The following is a 25750-nucleotide window of genomic DNA, read 5'->3' as shown; positions in this document are numbered from 1 at the left end:
GTTTTTATTTATCTTGAACAATAAACATACTACTCTCTACTACTCTTACGGGGCATTTTTAATCGTTAGGACAGCTTCGACATGAAAGGGGAGAGACATGCAGGAAATTGCCACCGGTCAGATTTGAACCCTGGTCCTCTGCGTCGAGGAATAAACCTCTACATATGGGGTGTATGCTCTACCAACTGAACTACCCGGGCGCCCCTAATTAACATACTTTAAAGCTACAGTGCGTAGTTTCTGTCTCCCCCATGAGAATATTCTAAGTAATGACAACAACACTGTCGGGGCGTCCACATGATACAAGCCTTCAGTGATCGCGCACTAAAACTCTAGAAGAGAAAAAACGGTTACACTTTATTTGAAGGTATCTACATAAGAGTGACATGACACTGTCAGGAACGTGTCATAAACATTAAAAACAAGGCATAAACGCTTATGACATAACGCTTCTTTTAGTAAGTGTCATTCGGTTTTTGTCATGCCAAGTTATGGTTAGGGTTAGAGTTAGGGTTCATGTGTCATGACTGTGTAATGACAGTGTCATGTGTTCATGACAGTGCCATGTCACTCTTATGTAGATACTGAAGTGTGAAAAAAACAATTAAAAAAAACAAATAAAACACAAAGATAAAACACAATCATATACAAATCAATTGGAGAAGGAGCAGGCAGAAGCATAATGCTTATAAAGTCCAGCCCTTACTTTACCATATTATATTATTACAGGAAAAAATAAATAAATAGCTATGCACATACAGCATACTAAAATTGTAGGTCGTACAGTAACTTACAATAATACAACAACATACAACTGTACTGTGTGTACATTCTCAGTAATATATTCAGGTCACCTTTCTGTAATGGTCAAGGATTGTTTTCTTGAATCTATTTTTGAACTGTATTATATTATGGCTCTGTTTGATTTCATTGATTAGACCATTCCACAATGGTTGTCAAATCAACCAGGGAAAAACTCCGAAATATACCATTTACAAACTGAGAAAAACATCAAATCCATACATTTCAGAAGCTGGAGCTGCAGCAAATCTTGGGCATTTTTGTTTGAATTAAGGATCCTCGATTTATACAACTAATTGATCATCAACTGTGTAGTCCTTTAGGTCTGTATAGTTCAATTTAGTTAATCGATACCTGCCAGTAGTTTGAGGTTTTGCATCCTTCCTGAGACTACATTTACATTGCTACATTTTGTTTTTTAAGCGGAGTTTTGAACCAAAAGCCATCTCCGTGCACACAACAGTGTTTGTAGCTCCAGTACAAGATCTAATGTCCGTTTAAACTAACACGCCCGAACCTCATATCTCATCAACATTCTGGTATACTGGACATAAACAGGAGGCTGCGTGTAGACTCCGCCTGCTGCTGGTGGTTGCCATGGTAACGTTAGTAGCTTAGTCTCAGAGACCGAAACGTCATGACCCAATCAGGCGGCGAAACATTGGCGTCACTATCGGTGTTGCCAATGGTCTCCGTTTGCGGCCGTTGAGACTGCAGCACAACCACGCAGATTCCAAACCAAAAACGGGTCAGAAGTGTTTCCAAATGTCTCCGGTTTAGAGGCTCAGAAATGCCAGAGCAGGTGGAATGAGAGGGGGGAAACGTAGCAGAAGATATTCCTTTTTAAACCAAAATGTAGCAATGTCAATGTAGCCTGAGTCTGTTTCGAAGTACTGTATCAAAGGCTGAGTCAGTTAATGTGAAACCTCATGCAGAGCCACTCTGAGATCTCACCCTCCTCCTGCTCCCGCTCAGACAGGGAGGGATAATGGTGTCTCAGCCTGCTCCTCTCTGCCCTGTTTCTAAGTGAGTAGGAGGTAGAAAGAGTGTGTGTTTCTCTGAGTTGATGCCCAGGAGGAGTGAGTAGGCTGGTCTGAGGGAGGGAGGGAGGGAGGGAGGGAGGGAGGACGTTTCATTCACTTAAGCCTCAGCCTCAGATTAACACTGCTCAGGTCTTGTGTAATGATGGACTCTGAGCCAGTGCACAGGGATTTGGCTTGCAGCTCTTCTGTAAGATGTACTCGCCTGTTTGTGTCAACGGCCTTTGACACCATTTACAGTTATCCACCACCATTACAGATAACACAGCAGATGGATGAAACAACATAGACATAGTGAGGAGGGGGGGGAAAGGGCCGCAGGGTTGCTATTTAGAGGAAATTGTGGTATCTGGGAGGCAGTGAGCCTCTGTGCTCAGTCATGGGAAGCCAATCTGTATTGTTGTGCTTTCACGCTGTTTATTTGTCAAGCCTAGCTCCTGTGTACATGTCTTCACTCAGCCAATCCTGCAGCATGTTCAAATCTGCATTTTTCAGTTTGTGTGACTGTGGATTTGACATGTGCGACTTAGAAGTGCATTACAAAAGAGCTCTCTGTAAACAAAAGGCTTGCTGTGCTTTATGTAACTGTGTTATGCGACTTTCTGGGATCAAGTAGATACTGATACCAGAAAAAGAAAAGGTACTGCCTAAAATGCTGGTATCGGTATTGGCGAGTACGATCCAATACCACATCATTTAGCCCCAAAGAAAATCTACTTTACTATATTTATGTTCTTTTTCCGTTAAGAGTAGTCATGTTTCCATCAACGTCATTTTCATGCGCATTTAGAAGAATCGCGTTAGAAAATATTGATGGAAACGGCAAAATTCAGAAAAACTTCCTCAACTTGGCAAAAAAGTTTTTACGCTCGCTTGAGGTGGTTTTTGCCTTTTTCGAAAAAGAGTTAATGCGCAAAATGGGAGATGGAAACAGCTTTGCCGAATAAGTTGTGACGTAGCAAACGCGTAACTCACATGACTATAGTTCGGTATCCATCGGATGGTGGAAGGATCGGAATATATGGGTCCCATCCAGTGAGCCGTACACTTGTGGCTCAAGGTGCGTAGTGGAGTTGCGGTGCGCTATAGCGTGTGCCTCAGCCACGTCAGGTAAATTGAGAAATTGGTTCAACAGCTTGAATCGTACGGCCGTGCACACCGCGTATACACAGACACCAAATGTCTCTGCCACAACCCTGGATTCTGCACAGGTGGCCGTTCTCTGGGATGTGTTTTCATGCTAATCAGATGTGACCAGTTTTAGCGCAAACCGCTAATTAGCTTATAACGCTAGTTGTCGGGGCACGGGTAAAGTAAAAAGAAATTGCTATTTCTATACCACTAGCTCAAAATAGCACCACACATCCACGGTAGCATAATGAGGGTCCCTACATGTAAACCGAAGCATTGAGAACTTTGTAGGTGTACAGACAGTTTATTAAAAAGATAGTTTATAAAGATGGTACCGTTTACTATACAGGCGGGCGCCATCTTGGGAAAACAGTCACGACCAGTCGAACGACGAATTCCGTGCTTGAGCTATGTCGCTGGTTACTGGTTACACGGCGTTATAAGCTAATAAACGGTTTGCGCTAAAACTGGTCACATTCGATTAGCATGAAAACAGATCCCAGAGAATGGTTGACTCGGTACACATGTGTTATTGACCCCTAGGTTCATTTTGGGCCGGATTTGTCCTTTAATGTTTCACATGTTTAACCAGAGCCCTGACCTCGTATGGTGCGTACCAATAAGGCTAAGTCTTAGTTTAGTTTAGTTCAGTTTATTTGTTTAACAGAACATAAAAAAAACTAATTATATTGAAGAAATACAAAAATACATGTGAGGGTGTGGTAGAAACCTGTAACGGCTTATATAAAACCACAACCAAAGTATATAGACAAATGTAGACATACAAAATCAAAAATACAATAAGGCTAAGTTCTAACCGCAGCAGCCAGGGTTTGAGTCCTCTGCTGCACGTCTGCCACTCTCTCTCCTCTTTTCTCTCTGTTTCTGTCTAAATAAAAAAGCATAAAATGCCTTACAAATAAATACATAATAGTACATATACATATTTCTTAACGCACTGGTATCAGATCGGTACTCAGTATTGGCTAATACTCAAGTAAAGGTATCGGAAGGAAAGAATGCTATCTGAACCTCTCTAGGATCAAGATTATTATTATTATTTTTTAGAAAAGCCTCACCTGTGTAGCTTACCAGAGCCTTCTTGATGCATTGAAATCTCCACTCCAACTCTGGGACATGCAATCTTCATAATGAGAATTGTTAGTCAAACGTGGACAGGAAGGTGCCACAGGGGCTGCAACCAGCCTTTATTAGGAAAGATGCATTACTGCCATCTGTTGCTGGCTCTGCTGCTTTGCAGCCATGTGTTAGAAGATTAAAATAGTCAGTCATCATAGTGGGAAATAAACACCAGTCACCTGCCAAGCGCTGGTCAGTGGCTGGGAGTTTTTCATATTCTGCCAACCACTTTGGCAGCCAAAATGTGGAAATATTCCTCTGCTACAAACATCGTGCTGCTGGTAGAAAGCAACTGGAGGATTTATTTAAAAAAATGTTGGAACTCACAAAGTTTTGTATCTGTTGGATCAAAAGAGTTTTGTTGTTGTTGTTTTTAAGTGTGATGTAGTGGTGATCATTGGGGCTGACAGGCAGTAGATCCTGTCAAGTCAGTTCTAAGCTTCGAGACTGATTTGAATATTACATGCAGCAACGTGTTTTATGTCTGCAAGTCGGCTGGCTGTGAGCGAGTCTGAGTTCATCTTAAGAAAATGTGCTCTCTAGCAGAAAGCCCATTTCTGACAGCTCTGTTTACATTTGTGAACATGAATGACTCTCCCTGCAGAACATTTATAATCTGGGCAGAGAACAGCTAGCTTTGTACTGTATAGTCATTTATTACATTTATGAGATGTTACAGTCGGTTTCTTGGTTGCACCCATTAATCCAAAAGATATATATGAATGAATGAATAATGTTATTACCGGTATTGTGTCGTGCCCAAAAACAAGCGACCCGATACCAGAATAACAACATAAATTCAACAAATAAATCTTCTTGTCTTTTTTGCCATGCTTTAGAGACAAAATTTGCCAACTTATATATATATATATATATATATATATATATATATATATATATATATATATATATATATATATATATATATATATATAATTAAATCTAAACAACCACTCCATTTGGTCATCATCAGTACGCCAGAACATTTCAGGATTTTGAACAGACATTTCATGTAAGATAGGTGTTCTTAACTCATCATAATAAGGACAAAAGAAAAGAAAATGGGAATCATTCTCAACGTGTCTTAATATATGTACATATACTGATTTGTAGTTGTTTGCATTTTGCACATGTGGCATGATGTTGCTGACTGAGTTAAAGCATTACTAAATCAAGGTTCTAGATACGGAACGACTTCTTCCTCTGCTTTTTCATCATCTTCCGTCTCCTTTATGGTATGTGTTGTTGCGTTCTTCTTTATTTATTTATATATATTTTTTTCTGGTTCTGCTGACGCTTGTTTCTGAAGATGAATTCCAATCTTCTCATAATGCATTATCTCACTGCACCACCATGTTTCTCACTGCTTCCCTGTGCAAATCTCCTAACAGGAAGAATGTATTTTCTGGTTTGTTAAAGTTAGCTTTTGGATAAATACCGTTGGGATGAACATTTTCTACTAATAGTTGGCAAATCACGCTGTAATTACTTGTCACTGGATTAGCGTTGAAACGATTACTCAGTTTAATGGGTTTGTCAAATTCCATAAAATGATTCATCAGCAATTTGAATGAATGTTTAATCATTTCAAGTATTTTATCAAAACAATTCCTGCTTCTCCAACGTAAGGATTATCAGCTCTTTTCAATCGTATATCATTATAAACATAATTGGATTGTGTTCTTCACTGTTTTCCAGACTCAATACGCACTTTAAAGATAACACCCAGGGTTTTGGGAACGCACGATGGCCATTTGTTCTTATTTCATGGCATTCTGTAATCCAGGAAACAGGGTGCGGGTGGCCTGCTGACCATATTCTCATTCACAATGAAAACAAATGGAGTCACACTGGGAATACTTTGAATGTAAATAAGGTTCCAGAGAGCATACAAACATCTGATTGGCTGTCATATAGGCCTAGTGTCAATCCCTGTGCCAAGTTACTTTAGTTAATAAGTCAGTTCATTTGAAAACAGGGCTGGGCGATATAAAAACAAAATCTAATATCACAAACATTTTTACCAAATACCTCGATATCGATGAGATTCTAGGTTTGACAGTTGTGTTTTTTCACAAAATATATTTACGCATCAGTAATGTGGATATAAAGGCAAATAACAGAACAGCTAGAACAGTCTGCTAAGTTCAGAAAATGACATCACTTTACTGTAATGCAGCTCTTTAAAACCAGGAAAAGACAACACTTGTATAATATTACAATATCCAAAATATGAGACGATATCTAGCCTCATATCCTGATATGGATATAATATCGATATATTGCCCAGCCCTATATTATTTGTAAATAAAGAATTTCAAAGGGAGATGAGTTATGGGCCGTTTTAATGTTTATTCAGTGTATCTGATATTATATTATAAATATTATTAATGTCTGTTCATTAACTGGCTCCTGGCCTCCTGTCATTTTACAAAAGCGACCCCCGGCCAGAGCAAGTTGAGTATCCCTGCTATAGACTAAACTATTAATAATAATATCATAGACACTCAAAGCACTATGGGAGGGGGGGGGGGGGTTTGGACTACTCTCTATCGCAGACAACATGCAAACTCCATACAGAAAGGCCCGGGACGACCAGGGTTCGTGCCCGGTACCTTGTTGCTGTGAGGCCACAGTGCTAACCATTGGGCCAGCATGCTATATTTGTTTATCCATTAACACATCAAATGTAATAGTTTTATCAAAAATATGACAATAATTAGCTGCAGTCCTGGATGTGAATGGTAATCTTGATTATTTTGTCCTGTGTTTTGAATGATCCAAGATCCATCATTTCCATACAGGGAAGCATTTTACTTTGAAGTCATCCTAAAGCTGGATTTTGGTTCCATGACGGCCTGTTTGTCTGTTTTTCCAACACCAGGTGATGACCCACCTGCGTGTGATCGACGAGAGGATGAACCAGAGTCTATCTCTGCTCTACAAAGTACCTTATGTGGCCGAGGAGATTCAGGATGAAATTGGTGAGTCGTGTTCAGCGAAAAAAGCCCAGAGGCTGTAATAAGAATGAGAGTGAAATGAAAACAGTGATGGAATTCGCACATGTTCTAGACAGATAAGCCAATGCATCGCATTTCCTCTGACCCTCAGTGAATGTTTTTGCTTTTATCTGCTGCAAACTGACACAAAAAACCCAGTCTTCTCTTTGTGCAAAGGGAAACGCAAATCTAGAGCACTGGACAGGCTTTAGCACTGTCTGTAAACCAATTATCAGAGAAGAAAAGTACAGTATTGTCTTTTTCTCGGTATGTAACTTGTGGGGGGGGGGGGAGAGTTAATACTGCTCCTACTCTCTGTTTTATTTATTTTTTAAGATTCTTTTTTGGGGGCTTTTCCTTTTGTTCGATAGTGACAGTGGATAAACGGGAAAGGGACGAGAGAAAGAGAGGGGATGACACGCAGCAAAGGGCCGTGGGTCGGATTCGAACCCGGGCCACTGCAAAGGACTTAGCCTACATAGAGCGCTCTACTGGATGATTAAAAGGCCGCCCGCCTACTCTCTGTTTTTAAGGGGCTCTGCTCACTAGCTCTCGTTTTTACAATTGGATCTAAAGCTGTAAACTGTATTTGGGATGTATTCATCTCCAGTGGTACGATTTAAGACGGGCAATGTCCAGCATGTTTCATTATCTCCTTTTGTTTCCTTTGGTACATAAAAGGAACCACAGCATGGTGTTGCGGTGCAGATTAAAAGTGGAGCGGGTGCACTGACAGAACTGGGTCACAGCTTTCACCATGCAGCATCCTGTTGGGAGATGAGCAGAATTACACGGAAAATAGCTCACAGAGAAATACTAATTGGTAGTTAGCAGAAATGGGAACAGACGTCTCTCGCAGCAGAAGCGCCGTTAACAATAATTGGCGACACTCATTTTGCACATTGCTGTCATGTCCCAGGTTGACAGGTGTTAGCATGATCCAACAGTGGTGGAATGTACTTAAGTCCAAATGTTGAGGTACTTGTACTTTACTTGAGTCTTTTCTTTTCATGCCACTTTCTACTTTTGCTCCGCTACATTTCAGAGAGAAATATTGTACTTTTTACTCCACTACATTCATCTGACAGCTTTAGTTACTTAATAAATTAAGATTTCTGCACACAAAACACACGTAGTTTATAAAATCTGATGTTTTATTATAAATGAAAGTCCAGCTGAAATGATTAGACCATTAAACACAACTATTTGGTCCTTTACATTTTCTGAAATGGGAGGAATTTTCTGCATTTAGTACTTTTACTTTTAAAACCTTCAAGTACATTTTCCTGATGCTACTTGCATACTTTTACTTAAGTAACATTTCAATCAATGCAGGACTTTTACTTGTAACAGAGCATTTTTTTTACAGTGTGGCATTAGTACTTTTACAGAAGTAAAGGATCTGAATACTTCTTCCACCACTGTGTGCCAGGCCGTCTCATCCTCTTTTCATGTACCCTTTTCTGCAGACGAGTTGCTCCAGGAGCAGAAAGCTGACATGGACCAGTTCCTGTCGTCTATCTCGGAGTCCCAGCCAGACGTCACCGTGTCGTCGGAGGAGGAGAGCGTTGAAGTCCCCGTGTCTGAGGACAAACCCTACCGGCCCTTCCAGGTCACATCCTTGGGGTCCCGTTCAGAGCCAGAGGGTGAGCCGCTCCAGCCTCAGACACAGTCACAAGCAGCACCATGAACAACATTGTGGCTGTGTGGAGAAAAATAGCCCATAATAAGCATGTATACTAGAGGTGTGATTCTTCACTGGTCTCACGATTCCATTACGGTCAGGGTGCGAATTCCCCCCCTTTCTGGTCTACATATCCCTGCCGCTGCTGAATTATTTTTTTATCCAAAATGTATCCCCCCCTCAAAGTGTGTATATATATATATGTATATATATGTATATGTATATATATGTATATATGTGTACATGTATATGTATGTATATATATATGTATATATATATATATATATATATATATATGTGTGTGTGTGTGTGTGTATATATGTATATATGTATGTATGTATATATGTATGTATGTATATATGTATATGTATGTATATATGTATATGTATATATATATATGTATGTATATATATGTATGTATATATATATATATATATATACCGCATTCAGGGGCCGTGACGACGTTTAGGCACCAAAACGACTCGTTAAGTTTAGGAAAAAGATGGTGGTTTGGACTAAAACACTCCAGAGGAACGAACGAGCGTTTCCTGGGTGAAAGTCTTTAGTTTTCACTGGGAAGTGAACTTTGCTGTCCGGCTTCAACACGCTGTGTTTAATGTTGAAACCACGTTGTGCTATTTCATTTAGAGATTATTTTCCATTGAATATTGAAGTTGATCAATTATAATAAAAAGTGTTTTAGCATGGCTGGCCGAGTGAATCTGTATCCATGATATTGAAAGGGGGATTTTATTCCTGCATGTTTTGTTTTGTTGTGCATGATCGAATAACACCCCCCCCTGCTTTTTTCACAAATCGCACCCTGATTACGATTCGAATCGATTCGATATCACAATGCGTCACCTCCTCAATATAAATTTTTTATATATATTACTTCATACTGTTTTCATCAACAAATTAAAGCAGTCACATATATCTGAACCCTCCATTTATGTATCTGCTCTTAAAAAAGACACTTCCTGAATGTAGCAGAGTCTGAACACAACAGACAAAAGGCAGAAACAACGAAAGCAGCGACCGGAGAATCAACAAGTACCATCAGTAGGCAATAATCGATTATGGTCTGTCACTGCGTCGATGCAGAATCGTCCAGGTCTGCATCGTGATGTATCGTAGCATATGATTCATTTCAACGCCCCTAATGTATACGTTTCTCTGAAGGAAGCACGCCAGAGCGGTTGCACAGTGAGGGAGAATAGGTTTACTGTGTGTTTTTATGCCGATGCAAATTTGCCATGGAGCCATGGGTTTGGACTTACCGTATCTGTGCCTGCACACTTCCCTGTGGCCGTGCCTTCAACGCAGCACTACTGAAGTTCAGACATGTGCACAAAGCCTCAGGCTTTGGTTCTGAGCTGGAGCCAAACGCTTTGGAGGGGGGAAAAAAAGAGCAGTTATGGCTCTTTAATTTGTCAAATTTGTGCCAAACAGGATATTGAACCCTCAAAGACAGGAAAAAAATGATAGATGGAACGCTTTCAGCGAATTACAAGTAAATCCCCCCCCCAAGGAACATTTAATATACATGCCAACACCCCAGAGGGCTTAGACAGAGCCAGACAATGAAAACGGCTACCTTTTTCTTCAGTTTGGTTGTCTCAAACTTCCCTGCACTTTCCCTAATCAATTAACACAGCTTGATAATCCTGCCTTTTCTCTTCTCACCTAAGTTAACTCTCTTCTCTCCTTCCCCCTTTCCTGTTCTGTTTTTCCGTTGCTCATTTTCTAATTCCAAGGCGATCTATCAGACTCCCCACGTGCCTTCAAGAAAGGTTGGTGCCTCTGTTGCGTCTTGTTTTCTGCCTCCCCTCATCTCCCATCTACTACTTTGTTCCACTCTTCTCCTTTCCCTTTGGTGCAATTTGAGATCCTCTCTCTCTCCCACCATTTCTATTTGATCAAAAGCCATCGAATGGTTAATTTTTTTCCTACTCTTCTTGATGACTCACATCATGGGCTGCGTGGTTGGGTTTTCAGTTGCTCTTATGCTTTTCATCATACCAAGATTATCACCCCCATGCTGAGTAGTAAAGTAGTGGCTTCCGAGTGTGGTAGAGATAGCTCGGCTCTCACAGAGGTCTTCAGGCGCGTGCTTTCGCTGTCATCCCGTCCTCAGTGCATTCGTCAAACCACCTTGCTCAATTATTCCCCCTCCCTCCCTCCCGCGCACACTCTCCCCTCATCAGTCGCCTTCTTCCTGACAGGAGCTGTGTGATTTAGTGGCCCTGTCTGAGGCTCTGTGTTTCTGCCGCTGACCCACAGCCCAATCGAAAATTGGCCCAATTTGTACTCCGAGCCTGAGACAGGGACGTGGCTACGTCACCTCTCTTTTGTCTGATCTGAGCATATAGTCCTGATGACATACTTGCCAAATTTGAGGTGAAATGTTCACTTTTTTTTCATGAAAGCATGTAATTTGGTACACTTGTACAGTTTGGGGTGCTGACCATTTTCAGAAAGGCAGCCATCACAAAAACGCCTTGTGGCGGCCATTGCGGCCATCTTACTTTCAGCTATAACCAAATTATTATTGTTTTGCATCATATCTCCTGAACCAAACATTGTAAAACAGAATAGGTGATGTCTGCCTCTGTGTTTTGATGGTCCAGGATTACAATGATACCAAATATAACATCATAATTATACCAAATATAACATATATCATCAGCTGTTCAGGTAAAAAGTTAATGGTGCATTCAGTGACATTGAAGAAGAAAAATCACAGTATCTGAGAACCTAGGCTAGACGTTAGATTATAAGTCTGTTGCATGCATGTTGTGTAGAGTTTTTAACACGTACTCTAATTCTAAATTTCTATTAACCTTGTTATCTTGCTCGGTAAGCACAGAGACACCTTCCACTAATAGCTGAATCTAAATTATGTATTGATTTTATTTTTTCACAACCTCCCCTGCTGTTTTTACGTAGAACTCTGTCCCTCTGCTGTGTTTGTACTATCCCAACCTTACGGTTGTAGAAAAAAGACATTCTGACCCAGCCAATATCTGCCACCTTTGCTTGATAAATGATTGTCAATTCATTTTCCTGTTGATTGACTAATGAATTAATGGTCTAATTTAGGGCTGCATTATTTTTATTGTCCATAAATCTGTTGATTAGTTGTTGTTTTCTATTAATCAGTTTGGTTGTATGCTCTATAAAATGTCTGAAAATGGTGAAAAATCTGTGAAAAGCCCAAGATGACGTCCTCAAATGTCTCAAAGATATTCAGTTTAGGGTCACAGAGGAGAGAAGAAACTAGAAAATATTCCTATTTAAGAAGCTGGAGTCAGATTTAAAAAAAAAAATGTATTGCTTTTTTTTTTTAAATTAAAGAAAAATAACTTTTCAGTCCCTCTGGACCTTCATCAAGAGAATTGGAAATATTTGGAGACACTCTTGACGAAGGTCCATAGGGACCGACGCGTTAGTTTTCTTTGATAAATGGGGATGCTGCAGCAAGAACAGTGTGCAGGAGTTTCTCTTTCTTCAGTACCTTGTTTTTGTCCTACGCATTTGCGCCCTATGCTACCATCGGAGTTTCAGACGGCGCTCCTGTTGAGCGAGGCTCGCAAAAACACTCATTGTTCCTCGCTAAATCCATAGCAATTGTACAAATCTTGAGCAGTTGGCATTGGCTGACTAGCAGCAGCAGCAGCAGACAATCAGCCGACAGCAGACTCATCGACGGTGCACATCACTCAGGACCTCACTCGCTCGCTCTCTCTTCTCTCATCTCTTGATTTATTCATGGCATATCTGCGCTGTGTATATTAATAGACCCTATGCCTATTCCAGAACCATCAGTCTTCTAACATGCATGGCTGACGGGTCCCAGTTTTTTGGGTTTAGCCACTTACTTTTTAAACAATCATCCGTTAAAAGCTCAAGGGACTATGACAGGTTTGTAGATGAGGAACTACAGCGATGCAAGAATTTGAACATGAAATCGGAGATAAGTGAGGGTTACAACATGCCAGGATGACTGCTAATTTTTTGGAAGGGTTTCATTTAACGAGTCATTGGAAGTTTATAGTGCAGCTATTTGCGAAACACCGGAGCCTTTGTAAAAAAAAAAGTGTCCTGTTAGCGTCACAGTGCTCCCACTGTGCTCGATGGAAGAAAGGGCTTTGTTGTCACCAGTGTACTGAGGGGACTGACGCCACAGTTGTGAGGAAAAAGAGCTGGATATCTATGTGCAGCCGTCCACCATCAATACCACCATCCCTGTTGCTTTGTTTCTGTGTGTGTTGGTTTGTGCTGCTCTGCTGTTACTCACTGTGCTCCTTGGCCTCCTGCAGGCTCCGCCATGGCTGGTCTAGACGGTCTGATAGGTGCTGAGGAGAGAATCATCAACAGCAAGCCCAAGATCAGCGACAGCGTGGTAAGCTGTCACTTTTATCATTCTGTCTGTGCCTCAAAGCTTTTCTAACTCTCCAACTTTGCTCAACACATGAACCGAGAGCTGAATTCTGAATCCTAACCTTTGTGTTGTCTCACATTCGACCATGCACTTGCCGACCTCCCGGAGCAAAACTGACTATCAACATCTGGCGTTTTTGTCTCTTTGTTCGACACTTGGCCCTTTTTGAATGTTTTTGCCGCTTTTTTTGACATTTAACATTTCTTTTCACTACTATATATAAACACCGCTAACGCCAACTTATTACAAGTTTTACACTTATTTTGGAAACTCATGGTCATGGACTCATGGAGTTAAAAAAGCAGAAATTATGAATTATTTAGACTAATATTAAAGGAAGGATAATCACAGAAGGGTATATGTCAACCTTGAGTGAGGATACTGTTTCGAAACATTTCAATTAGTTTTTCAAATGCTAAAAAATTGAATAAAACACCCAAAATGTAATGAAAGTAGAGATCCGATCTTTTGTTGTACTTGCGAAGCTCGTTGTATGGAATCATCCATGTTATTTTTGGGTAATTACAATTAGGTAGTTAAAAAGAAACCCATATTTCTGAAATAGAAAACACAAGGGTAAAGGCAGGAGAAACTGTGTGAAGATATGTGAATGGTCTGCTTTTATATAGCGCTCTAGCTTTCTGCCTCACCAGACAAAGCTCTTTACAGTTTGCCTCTCATTCACCCATTCACACACACACACACACACACACACACACACACACACACACATTCATACATCCATGGTGGCAGAGCTGCCATGCAAGGAGCTGGCCTGCCCATTGTTAGTAACTTGGGGTTCAGTGCCTTGCTCAAAGACGAGACAATATTGCTATTAGGGCTGCACCATATGTGGAAAATATGCAATATGCGATATTGTTGTTGAATATCACGATAACGATATTACTTTTTATTATAAAAACAGATGTTAAAGTGTACTCAGTTCTGCCTTTCTGCTGCTTCCAGTATTCTGCTCAAATAAAACAAATTGCTTGTTGAATTTATTGAAACAACATTCTTTTATTGAACAAATTGGAAATTGAATATAAAAGGCACTACTAAAAACAGAATGACATTTTATATTGCAGTTTTCTACTGATATTTTCTTTCAACTAACAGAAAAAAAATCTCTGAGTGTCTATCGCGATATGTTTATTACGGCAGTTGATATCGCGATAGTCAATATCCTCGACGTTCCACTTCCGGGGTTGCTCCGGTGCTGCTGGAAATTCCGCCGGATGCATGTCTTTTCGCCAATATCTGTCACCTTCCTCTTTCTATGTGTTGGCGTTCTAAACTGTGGTGGATTTCTGAGGACTATGGTTAACTGCTCCTCAGATCTCTGCAGGGTAAATCCAGACAGCTAGCTAGACTATCTGTCCAATCTGAGTTTTCTGTTGCACGACTAAAACAACTTTTGAACGTACACACGTTCCACCAAAACAAGTTCCTTCCCGAGGCTATTTTGCAGCGGCTCCGTGCGGAGCTTAGCGCCGCCCAAGACGATTGTGATTGGTTTAAAGAAATGCCAATAAACCAGAGCACGTTTTTCTCCAATCCCTGAATGTTATGTGGACTAGCCAGACCCTCCTTTGCAGCGCTGTGGAGGAAGGTCTGGCAAAGCGAGACTAATATCGCGATGTCGATTAAAAAAAGACAGTATATTGTGCAGCCCTGGTTGCAATATTGAAATGTATTCCCTGTGTTAAATATCCTCCAACAGACAGTATGGACAGTTTAGTTTAGTTTTATTACCATGACCTCAGTCCGAGGCAATGGAGGGGATGATTGAAATGAATGGGTACATGCAGTGCTTTCACATAAAGCTCTCTTAAATTCCGCTTTTGGTGAGTCAGATAATAAATCCAGTAACTATGTTGTCATAGTTGCAGCTATCTCACACTGGGCTATTTGCGTGTCTCTCTTCGGCCTCTGCCAGCCGCCTCTCATTCAGATCAACTCAGCGCTTTGTTCGGCAGTCATTGCATGCTACTTTCCTTTGCCAGACACACCATTCCTCCTCATGGCTTCTCAGACGCTGCTCGGCTGCTGAATGTGTGCTGTGTTCCGCATGCTAATCCAACACCAACTGCAAAGCTGTGTATTTGTGTGTGCGTGTGAATATGAGTCATGCAAGGTTTTGAATGTATGCATGTTTCTTTTTTTTCTTTTTTGAAAATGCCTAGTCTTCTAAGACGGAGCAATCTGAGGTTAACAATAACAAATGGCGGTGTCACCTCAAATGTCTATCGTGGTTATTATTTTGTGGGAACCAGACTCTGGACTGCTCTGTCTCTACAAACAGTAGATTTTGTTTTCTGCCTCCTGAACACACCCACTACCAGTGGTGGAATGTAACTAAGTACATTTACTCAAGTCTTAAGTCTTTTCATGCCACGTTCTACTTCTACTCCGCTACATTTCAGAGAGAAATGTTGTACTTTTTACTCCACTACATTCATCTGACAGCTTTAGTTACTAGTTACTTTACACATTAAGATTTTTGCGCACAAAACACATGTAGTTTATAAAATCTGATGTTTTATTATAAATGAAACTAGCCAACAATATAAGGGCCTACAAGTCCAGCTGAGATGATTAGACCATTAAACACACAACTGTTTGGATCATTTACTCTTTCTACAATGGGAGGATGTTTCTTCATAGAGTCCCTAATGATACGTATATACTTTTACTTGAGTAACATTTTCAATGCAGGACTTTTACTTGTAACAGAGTATTTTTACAGTGTGGTATTAGTACTTTTAGTAAAGGATCTGAATACTTCTTCCACCACTGCCCACCTCCACTCACAGCGCTTCCTCTTCTTCTTCTTCTTCTTCTTCTTCTTCTTCTTCTTCTTCTTCTTCTTCTCCTTCAGATTCTCAATAATGAGTGACTGACAGTCTGTTAAGAAAGACCTGTTAACCTGTGTGCCTAAAAGAGAGTCTGTTGTGGATGCTTGCATACCACCCCCCCCTCCCAGTTTGTACGAGAAAGCTCTGAGTGCATCATCACCCAAACACAGATAATCTTTGCAGTTTACTTCACTGCACAATCATGCCCTCTCGCTCTCCGCCTGCCTCTCTCTCTCTCTCTCTCTCCTTCTCTCCCTATCCGTCTCACACACATACAATCACACACACACACACACACACACACACACACACACACACACTGTGGTGAGTGTAACCTGGGCTCCCCTGTCTGTGTTGGCAGGTGATTGATGAGTCTCTGGATGTTAAAGAGATGGTTTACAGTGCAGAGAGAGTCAGCGTATTGCATGATGCTGAGCTGGTGAGTACAGCGGTGCCCCCCACAGGGCTCTTTGGGGAACTGTAGTTATCAGTAGTGGGAAGAAAGATGAAAGAAGGAGGAAGTGTGCAGAGATTCCAGTTCTGCAGCTGAATAATGAAATAAATAAAAAAATAAATAAAAAAAAAACAGCTTTGGAACCCGAATCCCCTCCCTGTTTTTCTTTAAAGTCTTCTGTTAAGGCCAATATGTTTTTGTTATTTCTGCATGGGAGCATGTTTGTTATGTGATTGTCTCTGAATGTACACATTTTGAAAATCTAATTGATATGATATGATGAATGTGAATCCACACAAACTGAGTGCGCTCAGTTTATGTGTGAGAATGAGCAGTAAAAAAAAAAATAATAATATCCCCCAGTGGCTGTCTACATATGATTAGTTTGTGTCATATGTGCCAGATGGTATTGTGAAGATAAGTGTGTGCTGTAGGCGACTGTGGTGGTGTGTTCATACTGAATTGGCAAAAGATATTACGCGATCCTCCCACAAAGACACATTTCACGCATGTGTACACATACTATCACAAGTCAATCATGTCTTACAGAACCTCTGCCAAAACAGGATGTTTGTCCCTGCTTCACTGTGGTTTTATGAAATAACATGAGTTACTTCATCTCCCCATTTCAGAGCTACTCTGACCAAGATTAATCTCTAAAAAGGAAAAACTAATTTGCTATCCATGCTTGGCAAAGTTTCAATCAGTTTACCTGCAGGGCAGAATAATCCAATTTTATTTGTCACAAATGTGTTGTTACTCTTATTTTTCCTTATAAATAAATGACTGGCCTATATTCTGAAGCAGGGATCTTCAACAGGGGGCCCGGGACCCCTAGTGTGTCCTCGCAGTCAATGCAGGGTGGCCACCAAATTATTGTTAAGGCTTAACATGAATCCACCATATTATTAGCAAATATAAATCCCCACTGCTTACTGGCCCATAGGTAAGGTAGCCACTAACGTAGCCATCCACTGATACAGTTCATCCTAAAGATTAACTGTGCCTCATGTATGTTTTAAAACTCAAACATGATTTATAAAATCATGCCAACAATTATTAGGCTATTCTAAAAGCTTAGTATTCTAGGCACAAAAAAAAAAGGTATGTGTAAAGTCTTTAGGCCGCCCTACACGTTATCGAAGGCCCAGTTTATTATGCAACTCAATTTTATACAATATATGTAGTGGGGGGCCCCTGTTCTAAAGGGACATTCTTGTATGTGTCAACCTGGCTGCTAATAAAGACATGCATGCTAGGTAACTAGGACTACAGTTCAAAATGAGCTGGCTGGCTAACTCTAGCACATTTAGAGAAGTGTTGATTCATTTGCATTGTACTCATAAATAAATAAAGCTTATGTCTTTCTATCATGACTATTGATCAAGATAACAATTGACTCACCGCCTCCCCTGTAGATATTTTGTAGCACAGATTTTAGCAGGAACAATGTTGATCAGGGCAAGGAGTGCGAACCTACCACAGCTTTACAAAAATAACAATTCAAATTACAGAAATGACTTGACTTGACTTGACTTGAAACACTTCTCTTTAGATAGCTGTGCAATGGAAATCCCTGTAGCTATTATAGTAAAAGTGCACAGCATAGCAGAACCACTTCATGCATGTAAGTACAGCAAGCCAAGAAGATAGTTTGTGTCAGACAGTTAATGTTGTCATGATCATTGGTCATAAAGATAGAGATTAAGAATATGAGTTCTAGGGCTGTCCTCGAATAAAGAAATCCTTAGTCATCTAACACTCAGTGAACTGAGTTTCTTAACAAAGAATCATGCAAAAGCACCAAAAAAATCACCACCAGATCAGGTGTTTGGGGCGCCCTGGTACTGTAGCTCACCTGGTTGAGCGTGCGCCCCATGTACTAAGGCTCAGTCCTTACCGCAGCGTCCCAGATTTGATTCCGACCTGGTCTTCGCTGCATGTCATCCCCCACACTCTCCCACTTTCCTGTCTTAAGCTGTCCTATCCAACAAAGGTAAAAAAAAGCCCAAAACATAATCTTCCAAAAAAACAAACTATCTTGTCTTTTCCAGAGATGTGCTCACAAGTTTCCTGGAAATAAATCATTCAGCATGAAAAAAAGCATAAAAAAAAAAAAAAGACTAATCGACTAAAGAAATCTTAGTCAACTAAGAACAAAACCACTGATTAGTTGACTAAGATGGGACAGCCCTAAAGAACTCACGTACATTCTAGCTGGACGGGAGCTCAAATAGTCATATAACGGCATGAGAACAACTATTTGAATGTCTCCTCACTGTTGCTCTCTCTGTCTTCCTCTCCCCTGTTCCACCTGTTAGGAGTCCTACCGCCCCCTGGGAGAGGACTTCAGCTTTGGGAGCAGTGCACTGATTGGCCTGCTGGTGATCGCGGTGGCCATAGCAACTGTTATTGTGATCAGCCTGGTGCTTTTGAGGAAGAGGCAATACGGCACCATCAGTCATGGCATCGTGGAGGTAAGCCCCCTGTTATTTGGAGCAGAGTGTGGGGATTTGGGCAGAGGGTGTGAACCCGAATAAGTGCTCTCAATGAACTGCTATCCATCTTATTCCAAGTGTCAGATTCAGATTAAATTATCAGGGGTTATGGAAATGGAGCATGGGTTAAATGCAAGGCTAATTAGATTGTTGTCCCTACAGCATTTGCATACGACACACACAGCATGTTGGTAATGCGTTCTGCCCTTGTTTAGGGTCAGCTATTAAGTGTGTGTGTGTGTGTGTGTGTGTGTGTGTGTCACACAGGTTGACCCCATGCTGACACCAGAGGAACGCCACCTCAGCAAGATGCAGAACCACGGCTACGAAAACCCCACCTACAAATACCTGGAGCAGATGCAGATCTAACCAGAGCCTGCACGGGTGGGGGGGGGGGGGCTCTGTGGAGTCTGACAGAGGACGGCAACCTGAGGGGGAACATACTACTGACCAATAACATATGCTATTGTTAAAATCATTTGCATACATCCAAACTCCATTTACTGGTTTGTTCAAAACAATCCTTAAAAAATGCTACTACTTCTACTACTGCTACTATTGTATTATAGAGCTCTTTTTTGATCATGTTTCTTTTGAAAAGGTGATGTATCTGCCATATTGCATTATGGAAAATGTGATTCTGCAGATTTCTCTGTAATTATCGATACAGCTATCTCAGATCAAGATGTATAACATTTCTTCAGACGTTTTCTTTGATTTTGAAAGTGAAAGGCAAATCAAGCAAAAATGTAAATGTTTTTGAGTGGCCATCATCAAACCGGCATACCAAACACTACACTTTGATTTTCCATCATGCAAGGTGTCATCCATGCAGTTTCTGATGGTTTTTCTCAAAAAAGAATTGATGTTTTCTTTCGTTCTTTTTTCTCCTCTCAATAGATTGCTTGTATATGAAGGTTCTTTGTACCAATTAAAATGTACAGTGATACAACAAATGAGAAAAAAAAAAATGAAATCATGAATTATTTACTTTCTGTTCTTTGTTATGATAACAGACAAAATATACATATACAATTTAAATATATATAAGAATAGATGTTTTTATTCCACCTTTTTTCCCCCAGGGAAGAGGTTACGAGTCGGTTTAGGGTTCTTAGCTTAGTGGTCACGAGTTGTTTGCAGGCACACTGTTGGAAAGAGTCGGGGAAGAGGAAGGTGTGCACAGACCCCCCAGCTCAAATACATCACGCAAGAACTACTCTGAACTCTTACCAAGTGAATGTGATAACAAATCCCCTCCTACACACAAACACAACCTTTTATCAATAGGGAAGCAGTATAATTCAATAGATGGAGAAAAAAAAACAACCTATTGACATGTGTTACATAGTTGAATGTATCGGAGAAGCTTTTTTTCTCTCCATACTATGTATCTGACAGGTTCCTATGTGGCTTTGATTTGAATGCACACAAACATTGTGACAGCGGGCAATGACATGCTACAAACTGACAAACAAGTGTTGTTTTTTCGGTTTGGTTCATTGTTTTTTGCACAAATGATCTGAAGCAAAAACTACTTTGAAACAAACTTTGGGGGATGATGTACACACGTGTTATTGGAGCAACTGTTTGGCTTTGCTGGTCATAAAGCGTAGAACAGTCTGATAGATCAAAACAGGGCCGGCACAGAGGCACAAACACATACTGTAAGCAGCTGCCCAAATGAAAAATGTACGCAACTTGGTGGATTTGGGGATGCTATGACTAATTCTCGGATTACAACAAATGCTGTCTGAATCTGAATATACCAAATTTAGTACTTAACTATAATACTTGACTATAACAAATTTTGCAATCTGGATTTTGGGATTTGGGTACCGAGAAAGGCTTGGGCCGGCCCTGGATCAAAGCCAATTGAAGACACCTTGGAGCTGGAGGGCTGTGCAGGCAGACAGAGACAGAAAGACAAGGCTTGGAGAGCTGGTTTCTGGGGGGAAAGGAGCTAATTTGTGTATTTTTACAGGTAGAGAATGACACAAACGAGTAAACTGAATCCTACAATCCTCTTCTCTCTCTCTCTCTCTCTCTCTCTCTCTTAGTATTGTCTTTGTAGGCCTGTATAGTTGATGTTGCAATCATGGCTTTTTTTTCCGGAGGATTACCTGTGATGTGCATTGTTCTTATATGAAATGATATATATTTTTAAGTTTGTTCTCTTGTTTTCTATTTTTTTCCTCTTCCTGTGACAGTATCTCTGTATGCGACTGTCTCACTATGCACCCAAATGGCTTCAATCTTGTAACTGCCTGCTTGATTGTGGGAAGGGACCGGGAACTAATATAATATGCATATTAGTGATGCAAAGAAATTTGATTGACACCAATAGAAACAGATTTATGGTTACAGTGGGGGTGTACACATCAATAAACTCACAACTTCCATATGGATGTGTCGTCTTTTCTTAGATAGATGGATGGATGGATAGATAGATTAAACAAAATGTTGCTTGAGTTTTTAAACAGGCTAGTTTTGTTGTCTCAGATAAAAGTGCTATTAAAGGGAACATTATTTTAATTTTCAATTATTCTGTCATTTTTGGTTTTGTTTGGTACATTAAATCTCAAAATAGATAAATATAGGCAGTAGCTCAGTCAGTAGGGAGTTGGGTTGGGAACCGGAGGGTTACTGGTACAAGTCCCCATACGGACCATGTCCACCAGTCCACCAAGTATGGTGGTGGACTGGTAGCTGGAGAGGTGCCAGTTCGCCTCCTGGGCACTGCCAAGGTGCTCTTGAGCAAGGCTACGAACCCACCTTTCCATGAGCAGCCCCCTAGTGCATGTGTAGGACCTGTGTGTGTGTGTAATTCAGGCCTGTGTGAACAGAGTGAAAACATTGTAACTTCCCCTCGCGGGATTAATAAAGTATACATTATAAGCAAAGAAAAAAATCTCAGGGGTTGACTTGACATATTCAAATTGCTTGTCTTGCCCGATCAACCATCCAAAACCCCAAAAATATTGAAATTTGTAATTATTATTTAATTAAATATCATAGCAGACAAAAAAAAAAAAAGCTCATTTTTGCATTTGAGAAACTAGAATCAGTGGATTCGGGGCATTCTTCTTACAAATTAGCCTACTTGATGACTTGATTATCAAAAAGTTATCAAATTTTGTTGTTTCATTATTTTTAAGGGTGTGTGCGTTTGGATTAAAAAATTACTAAGGTTAGTTTTCTTTTCCTTAGTCATGTCTTTATTAACAAAGTTTCAGAAAGTAAAGTTTTGAAGGTGTGTTTGTAAAGGTTGTCCTGTATTTCGTAGCCTACAGAAATAAGTGCAGAAGTACTGCTGCCTAGTTATAGCAATCCGCCTGTGTCTGAATCAGTGGGTTGGTTCAGTCCCTTAAAATGACCGAGCCTACAATTTGGGATTATGTAATCATTTTACCCCTGCACATTAGAGGGGATGCCGTTTTCTCAAACAGAAACTTATGGCTCATCATGAATGTAAAAAAAAGAAAGAAACAAACCTGTAGGTGATTCATCAGTGAGTCATAGTTACATTGCACAAACAAGGCAGCGTAAAGCCAGCTAAGATCACATGACTGATACTAAAAATAGGCTGTATGAAACCAAATCAAGATTACACAACATGAAAAACAGTAATAACAGCAATATGAACATGCGGAGTGAACACATCACAAAAGACTGCCTGACAGGGAATGAATAAGGAAATCATTTTGAACCTTTTTAAAGAAAGTTAACTTTCACTAAAGGTAATATATGATGGTATGTTAGCACAGTTCAGGCCATCACATTGATTGTGAACATTTGCACAAAAACAATAAAGGTGAAATTTGAAAAGTGAGGAGTAAAAGGATTTTTTTCATGTTAATATTTAACAATGCTAAAAATAAACGTTTAATCTCTTGTTCATTAACAAGAGATCACATACTCCATTACAAAAATGCTCTCTCAGCAGCTAAAACTGCCCATTATGCAAATATTATGAGTACAGGTGAAGGGAATATCAGAACCCTCTTCTCCACAGTGAAAAGGCTACTCAAACACCTGAAACCTCCATGCACAATAATCTCTCCGATAAAGAATGCTCTGCTTTTTTGAAGTTTTTTTAACTCCAAAATCAGCACAATCCAAGAGCAGCTGGCCTCTGCTATCTCATGCAGACTGATTTCCAGGGGCATGCTCCATTTACAGCAGCTATGTGCACTATTTCTTTAAGCCGTTTTAAAATAGAATGCCTAAAAATCTGTACATCATTTGGGAAAAACACGAGAGTTGCCAAGGGAAAGAATCATCCTGTAGAGCTGACATCCTGTTTTGTATCTAACTGCTCTCCAACTTCATCATTCTGAAACCAGAACACAGGCAAATGTTGAGGATTTTCACTCCTTCCACCTAAAAAGAGGCTTTTTTAAAGAGTATTTTAAGTTACATAACATAAGTAGGGTAGGAATTTGGCGTGAACAGCATTACTGATCTTTTTTTCACAGAATGAAAGGTGATATTTCCCCAGTAACAGAACTTTTGCTTAATTGATTTTACATTCCATTTCTCTCTGAAATGTAGCGGAGTAGAAGTAGAAAGTGGCATGAAAAGAAAAGACTCAAGTAACCTCAACATTTGGACTTAAGTACAATACTTGAGTAAATGTATTTAGTTACATTTCACCACTGGTTGCAGGGATTTGTAATGGGATGCTATGCCTGTGTTGTCAAATGACCACTCTACCTATGTATGAAAGAAACGAATGCTGAAGGATTGCTATGTTGTTTGTTATTGTTATTTTCTGCAGAAAATAGTCAAGGTCTTGTGATTGAATAAAGAACCTATCATTGCACCATCCGGTCTCCCTGAAAATTCTTTGATTACAAAAACCGGCCAGCCACAACACCACAATCAGACCGACTGAAAAAATCTGGTTTAGACTCTAGTGATAAAAACAACTACTGAAATATTGGATAGGATAGAACAACACCATTTTAATTCTGCTAAATAAAATGCATAGGCCTAACATTCATTATTAATTTCATTCTTTTTTATTTTGAAAAAAATGTATCTCCGAATACAATCAATTATTTTTTTAAAGAATATTTTTGGGCATTTCGGCCTTTATTTTGATAGGACAGCTAGGTGAGAGAGGGGAAAGACATGCAGGAAATCGCCACAGGTCGGACTTGAACCCTGGACCTCTGCATCGAGGAATAACCCTCTCAGTATATGTGCGCCTGCTCTACCCACTGAGCAACCCGGCCACTACAATACACATTTTCTATAGGCTCAGTCTGCTGTTAAAAAAACAAAAACAATTCCAGTGCTGGTTCCTTGGTATCAGATTTTTGGATTGTCATCACGGAAACACTAGGCTCATTTGAGATGAACTGCGCCTCGCCTGTAAAGTAGACGAGAGCAGGCGGCAGCAGCCGGGGGGGGGGCGGTGACAAAAAGCCGTGGTCAAGTTGGATAGTTTACAGTATTCCAGCAACCTTCAGTCTGAACAGGAAGTCACAGAAACACTCACATCCTGTTAGGTCCAATTCCGATTTAATAAGATGTTATCAGACCCATATATCAGCATGTACACAGTCTCCAGTTGTTTTTATTATGACAGAGTAGCTCTCAAAATGCTCTACATGTGATATGTTGCTGAACGGATTTAGTCTCTCTGACTTCTAAACCTCACTATCAGCCACACAACATGTGTTCTGTACACCATAAGCCTTTAAATTAAAATCCCTCCAATTCAAAACCCTGTTCCCCCCTTCTAGCACCGCCCCTGCCCTCCTTATCTCACAGACCTCCTTCAGACCTACCCTCTCGCTCCCTGCGGTCCTCAGGTGTACTGGCACTACCAGCCATCAAGCTGAGCACAGTGGGTGCCAGGGCTTCCTCCCATGCTGCACCAACACTCTGGAACTCCCTCCCTCCTCACATCCGCGCACTTAACTCCATTACACAATTTAAAACTGCTCTTAAAACCCATCTTTTTAAATTAGGCCTAACTTAACCTATGTGGTGTTAAACTGTTAATTGATGAGCCTTGTTCTATCAAATGTGGACTGCAGATGTTTTATTAATGCTTTATTGTTTTTGAATATTTTGTATCACTGTACTTGATATAAGTGTCATGAAAGGTGCCATTAAATAAAATGTATTATTATTATTATTATTATGCTATTGTACTTTTGGAGATATTACATTTTTTTATTTGAACCCTAATGGATCTTCATACATTCAATTGTGTCGAAAGAGAAAGCCAGAGAGAGGAGCGCGCGCACAAACACACACATGCACACACGCCCGCGCACACCCCCCCGCACGCACGCACACAAGCACATACGCACGCACACACACACGCACACACACACAGTGGTATGCTGTGCATCCACAAGTTGCCTACATTGTACACTCCAACAACAACAACAACCACTATGTATCGGAAATGATGATTGATGGGCGATAGAGTGTCACGCCCAGATTGTAATCATAATAACATTAAAAGGTCTATGGTCACAACAATACAGTTTGAAACACCAACACTGACGTCATCACACTTATATATTATATTCCGACCAATGTTAGAGCTTCGTCACACACAGACATATACACACATACCTATGCGTCACACAGTGAGAGCGCTCCTAGTCAAAAACCTGCGACAGGTAAACAGGAAGTTGCCACAGGTGCAGGGCGGTGACACGCCCGCAGAAACCTGA

At 40.4% G+C, this 25750-nt stretch overlaps 1 protein-coding gene across 3 annotated transcripts in view; it reads left to right on the top strand.

Moving 5' to 3' along the window:
- Nucleotides 1-21591, top strand: part of aplp2 (amyloid beta (A4) precursor-like protein 2) — a 96460-nt gene extending 74869 nt beyond the window's left edge. For 2 of the 3 annotated variants that reach the window (XM_078245887.1, XM_078245885.1), the window contains 6 exons: nt 6997-7096; nt 8581-8757; nt 13118-13200; nt 16459-16536; nt 18873-19028; nt 19317-21591. In XM_078245887.1, coding sequence (XP_078102013.1) covers nt 6997-7096; nt 8581-8757; nt 13118-13200; nt 16459-16536; nt 18873-19028; nt 19317-19418 — 696 coding nt within the window. In that variant the 3' untranslated portion in view covers nt 19419-21591. The remainder of the gene's footprint in view (nt 1-6996; nt 7097-8580; nt 8758-13117; nt 13201-16458; nt 16537-18872; nt 19029-19316) is intronic. The other variant, XM_078245886.1, reaches the window with a different exon arrangement.
- The last annotated feature ends 4159 nt before the right edge of the window (nt 21592-25750 follow it).

Source organism: Sander vitreus, chromosome 3 (genome assembly GCF_031162955.1).
Source record: "Sander vitreus isolate 19-12246 chromosome 3, sanVit1, whole genome shotgun sequence".
In the NCBI taxonomy this organism is placed as follows: Eukaryota; Metazoa; Chordata; class Actinopteri; order Perciformes; family Percidae; genus Sander; species Sander vitreus.
Note: the sequence above shows the minus strand (reverse complement) of the source record. Positions and strands in the feature narration are given on the sequence as shown.